This window comes from Gavia stellata, chromosome 15 (assembly GCF_030936135.1).
Source record: "Gavia stellata isolate bGavSte3 chromosome 15, bGavSte3.hap2, whole genome shotgun sequence".
Classification (NCBI taxonomy): Eukaryota; Metazoa; Chordata; class Aves; order Gaviiformes; family Gaviidae; genus Gavia; species Gavia stellata.
In genome coordinates, this window is record NC_082608.1 from 9,566,999 (window position 1) to 9,571,463 (window position 4,465).

A 4,465-nucleotide genomic window follows, 5' to 3' on the forward strand; every position below is an offset into this window, starting at 1 on the left:
CTTTCTAGGTAGGTTTTTATTTACTTTTTCCTTCACTTCCTTTGAAAACAAACAAACAAAAAAATACACTGGAAGGAAAAGGATTGCATCTCGCAGGATTCCATAATGAAACTTACTCCAAACACTGTTAGAAGTTCATAGCAAGATCTTTTTTCTTCCCATAATGCAGTAAAAACAAAAAAACCACCAATAATCAAAATATGTGGTATTAAGCAAACAATGGCTTTGTAGTTCAGTGTCTACCTTGAATCAGCAGCCCTTCAGGAGGGCCCCATAAACATATTCTGGGTCTGCTGTAGTATCTCTTTGACCAGACACACTATGAGTCAGTACACAAATAAATACACATTATTATAAGTCAGGAACAAGTGCTCACTCCAAGTTTTTATTAAAATTGAACACAGGGAAGTATTCGAACATACTTCTGCTTGAGAATCTAGGCATCTAATATGTTTTCAGAATCATCTGGTTTTACAGTATTCCAGAATCTCAGTTAACCCTTTTGAGTGTACATTCACAGGAACACGGAAGTGAGCAAGCACCGTGTTTTTCAGCCAACAACCACTACGTCATCACCAAGAAACTGGTAAGTCGGAACCTCAAGGTTATAGGGAGCGGGACCTTTCCTGATTCTGCCAGAAGCATCATAATGGGACCCATGGCAAGGGCAGTAGTAACCGCCAAAATCTCCAGAGTTAGCAATGGGTACACAACCAAGATGAGTGCAGACGCCTACTAATATGACCCATTCTGGTTTCTTTACTCTGTCTAAGTCATGCTGCGGATCCCTCAGTTTAGACAGATCAACTTCAGCTTCCTGAGTAATCTCTGCCTGGGTTCTGTGACGCACAAAAAGGGGCTTCCCTCTCCACTTGAAAGCCATGTTCTTGCCTTCTGGAATGTCAGATAACTTGATCTCAATCTTTGACAATGCTAGCACATCAGCAGAGGCACTCAGGCTGGAAATAAACTGGGTGACAACATTCTTAGCAGCATATGCAGTTGCTACACATGTTGTTGCAGTCACCAGGTACGAAAACCCTTTTCTGGCTTCACTGCTGCCTTGAGAATTTGTGGTGGCATCCAGCACATCTTGACGACGATAGGCAGAGAAGTCAGGTACCACGACATCATTATGGACGCAACGAACGCTGGCAGGTGCTGCAAGAAAAAGAATATGAAATGACAACACTTTCAGGTAAAAAAATATTATGATGTATTTTAAGTTATACTTCTTTAATTGCATTTTTGGAATAACAGGCAAAAGTTATTCCCAAGTCTGGGTAGGATTCTACTAATTATACACTTCAATTTTAAGTTGTAGGAAAATGGTTTCCAGAAGGTATTTTCCGTAGATGAACAGGTGATTTGTGAAACCGTTTTACCTATTCTTTGAAAATGACATGAAGCCTGATAAGGGTGCAGAAAAATCTGGGAGAAGTTCGGGGTTTAAAGTGAACTGTTTTTTCAGAAGATTTCAAAGAAAAACTCCTACAGGATACCACGACTAGCTAAGAAAAGACAGACCTGTTTTCCATTCAAATGTTTCCCTGAAAAAAATTGCTATGAAGAAATTTGATTTAGTGAACTTTGCACATCTGTAGCTTAACGCTTTTGTGCTTTCCTTTGACTTGAGCAACTTCTATGCCTTTAACAATCTTAAGTGTGTGGTTAAGCATTTTTAAGATTAGAAATGCAATATCAGGAATCCCCCTTTATATTAAACTGTTGTCAAAGCTAACTGCACCAGAAAATAATTTTTAAACCTACAGTCCCCTATTTGCCAGGCTCACTTCATGGAAGGATTTAGGGATAAAACTATTAACTGTCCAATTCCCAAGCTTTTCAAGTGAGATTCCCATGTCAAACCTGTGTGCTACACTAACAAGATGTGACGGCCAACCAAGAGGCCTTCTGTTAGTCTCTCCAGCAAAAGAAAGCTGCTTCCCTCAATAAAAATCTGTAAGCCGAAGAAAAGGACACACTAAAGACAGAACATACTACTTGCGAAAGTGCAACCTCTGTTATTTGAGAAGAACTATTTAGTCTTCATTTTTTTTTCTTTCAGCTGGCACAAAGTTAAGAGAGGTTAATAAAAACCATTCTCTCAAAGTACTTAAAATAACTCCTAGGGATTTATATGCAATATAATAGGGAAAATATTTACATTTATTTATAAGTAACTCAGCATAGAGAAGCTATTTGCTGTAGGATTTTAACTGCAGAGAAATTAAACTGAAATTCAGAATTCTGAGAGAGAAACCGTACTAATTTATTTCAGTACCAAAACTTAAAATATTTCACTTTTAGTAACAAGCAATATGCTTAACTTCTAAAAATTCCTTATAATCAGTGAAAAGCATGCTTGATGTTAATTAAAATGAAGAATAAGACTAAACGCCAGCTACATTAGTTATGGATTTGTAGAATTTTCCTCTGAACGTATCCTTTACAGTTGAGGGTCAGGTGAAGTATGTAGTTCTGATCACTACAGAGCATCTTCCACAAGGCATTGCCATCTCCAAGACTTACATGGCTGTTTCATGGAGAACCACTGCCCTTTGCTGGAAGTCAGGTTCTGCAAGAACGACTTGGGACTACCTTTACTTGGCTAATGCTTTTCTGAACGCTGCATGAACTAGGGGGAAAAACAGGAATTTCAAAAGAGGAAACAGTGATGGTTTTGACATAGTGAATTCACTGCTAGAGCTGGTTTTCTGCAACAGTAAAGCTCTGCGCGTGTGCTCACTGCACATCTCTGCTTTGATGCCCCTCAGCTAAATCCCTTATCCAACTAAACAGAATTCGCCTGTAACTTCCCAACTGCAAAATAAACATCCACCCCCGAGTCACGAAAGGAAGCACACTTTCAAGTGCTCGTAACTCTGTAGTCATAAACGTGTGTCACCGTCATCATGACAACTGGGAATCAAATATTTGTTTTTAAAAAAAAGCAAAAGTCAGAACCTCTCAACTCACGACTCCGCTTCCCCCAACCCGCCAGGCCCGACCTCGGGCGCTGAGGACACCCTCGCCGGCGGCTGCGGCGAGTCCCCTCTTCCCCCCCCGCCCCGGGCGCGGGCCGAGCGGGGACCGAGGAGCGCTGACGGAGGCGGCAGCTCTCCCATCTCGCCGCCCGCGGTCGTGCGGTGCCCCGGCACTTGCCGCCCCAAGCCCCGTCCCGCCCGGGATGGCGGCCGGGCCCGGCGCCCGCCCGCTGAGCTGTCGGGACGCGGCCGCCGCCCGCCCCCGCCCCGAGCGGCTCCCCCAGCACCCGGCCCGCGGCCTCCCGACCCCCGCCCCGCACCGTTGAGGCTGGCGCCGGCGACGAGGCCCCCCCGGGCCGACCGGCCGTTCATCGACTCCCGGCAGAGCAGAGGCCGCTTCAGGTCCAGCGGCACCTTCTCGGCCCGACGCGCCACCGCCGGCGCCAGCGGCTTCAGCGGGCCGGGCACGGCGTGCGCCGCGGCCGACAGGTAGGGCGCGAAGGGCCCGGAGCGGGCGGCGACGGACAACATGGCGGCGGCGGCTGCTGAGCCGGTCACCGCTGCGACCTTCCTGGCGGCGGGAGACTGCGCACGCGCGCTGGCGGCGTCACAGCAGCGCCGGGAGGCGGTAGCGTCACCGGGTACGGCGCGGGGGGTGGCGCTGCTCTTGCCCGCGCTTGCCTATGACGCAGCCGCAGCCCTGAGGCGGAGCTGCCGCTGCGGCGCTCCGTTCCCGGGGGGCGTCTCAGTGCTGCTGTGACCGCAGCTGCCCGGCGGGGGAGGGGGAGCCCCGCGAAAACGGCGGCTGCGGGAGCTCCCCGGCTGGAGCAGCCCTTGAACCGCGGGGCTGCGAGTGGGGGGCGCCTTAATAGAGCGCTGTGGTGGCGGGAGGGGTGGGATGCAGGCAGCGAGGGGGCTTGGGGGGAATGGTCGTCACGCCCCGTCCAGTGACGCAAAATGGGATCGTGAAATCGTAGGGATAACGTCAGGCTGGATCTGGTGGAGTTTGTGGAAAGGGGGATACGGCGTGCAGGTGACGCAATGGGTGTCCTGGGCTGTGATAAGTAACAAGCCTTTGATGGCTTTGATGTGGTGAGGCTGGCAGGCGAGCGGAGATAGTATTGTCTGTCTCTTAGCCAGGAACTGTAGGAATTAATCTCAATTCCTTACAGTGTTCTTAACCTTTCATCTTTTTTTTTAATCTCGAGGTACCTTTTTTTCCCTCCAAAAGCTTGATTACATTACCTACTTCAGCGATTAGACCTTGAGGGCAAAGAGTACTTTCAGCAACCGTGTACAATGCCAAGCACAAAAGGGTCTTGATCTTTGCTGAGTTTTAGGCGTTGTCAGGAACAAATGCTGTATCGGATTAGCCCGAATATATGACAGTTGCTTTCTTTGGAGAAGCTACTGTCTGAAAATATTTGTGCTCACTGTGTGCCAGGTATGAGTTTCGTCTCGTGTTCCCACCTCCGGCT

At 48.1% G+C, this 4,465-nt stretch overlaps 1 protein-coding gene across 1 annotated transcript; it reads right to left on the bottom strand.

Annotated features, from left to right (window-relative positions):
• Positions 1 to 365: 365 nt before the first annotated feature.
• On the bottom strand, positions 366 to 3,518 carry LOC104261545 (cytochrome b-c1 complex subunit Rieske, mitochondrial). The gene is made up of 2 exons (XM_059824830.1): positions 3,308 to 3,518; positions 366 to 1,161 (listed from the first exon to the last, which is right to left on the bottom strand). The coding sequence occupies exons 1-2, from the start codon at positions 3,516 to 3,518 to the stop codon at positions 551 to 553; spliced, it is 822 nt and encodes a 273-aa protein (XP_059680813.1). The 3' UTR covers positions 366 to 550.
• Between the last annotated feature and the right edge of the window lie 947 nt (positions 3,519 to 4,465).

Excerpts from the sequence above, each read along its gene's own strand:
- LOC104261545 (XM_059824830.1), bottom strand. The coding sequence starts at position 3,518 with ATGTTGTCCGTCGCCGCCCGCTCCGGGCCCTTCGCGCCCTACCTGTCG. Across the intron at positions 1,162-3,307 it reads CGCCGGCGCCAGCCTCAACG|CACCTGCCAGCGTTCGTTGC; the intron begins GTGCGGGGCGGG and ends TTTTTCTTGCAG.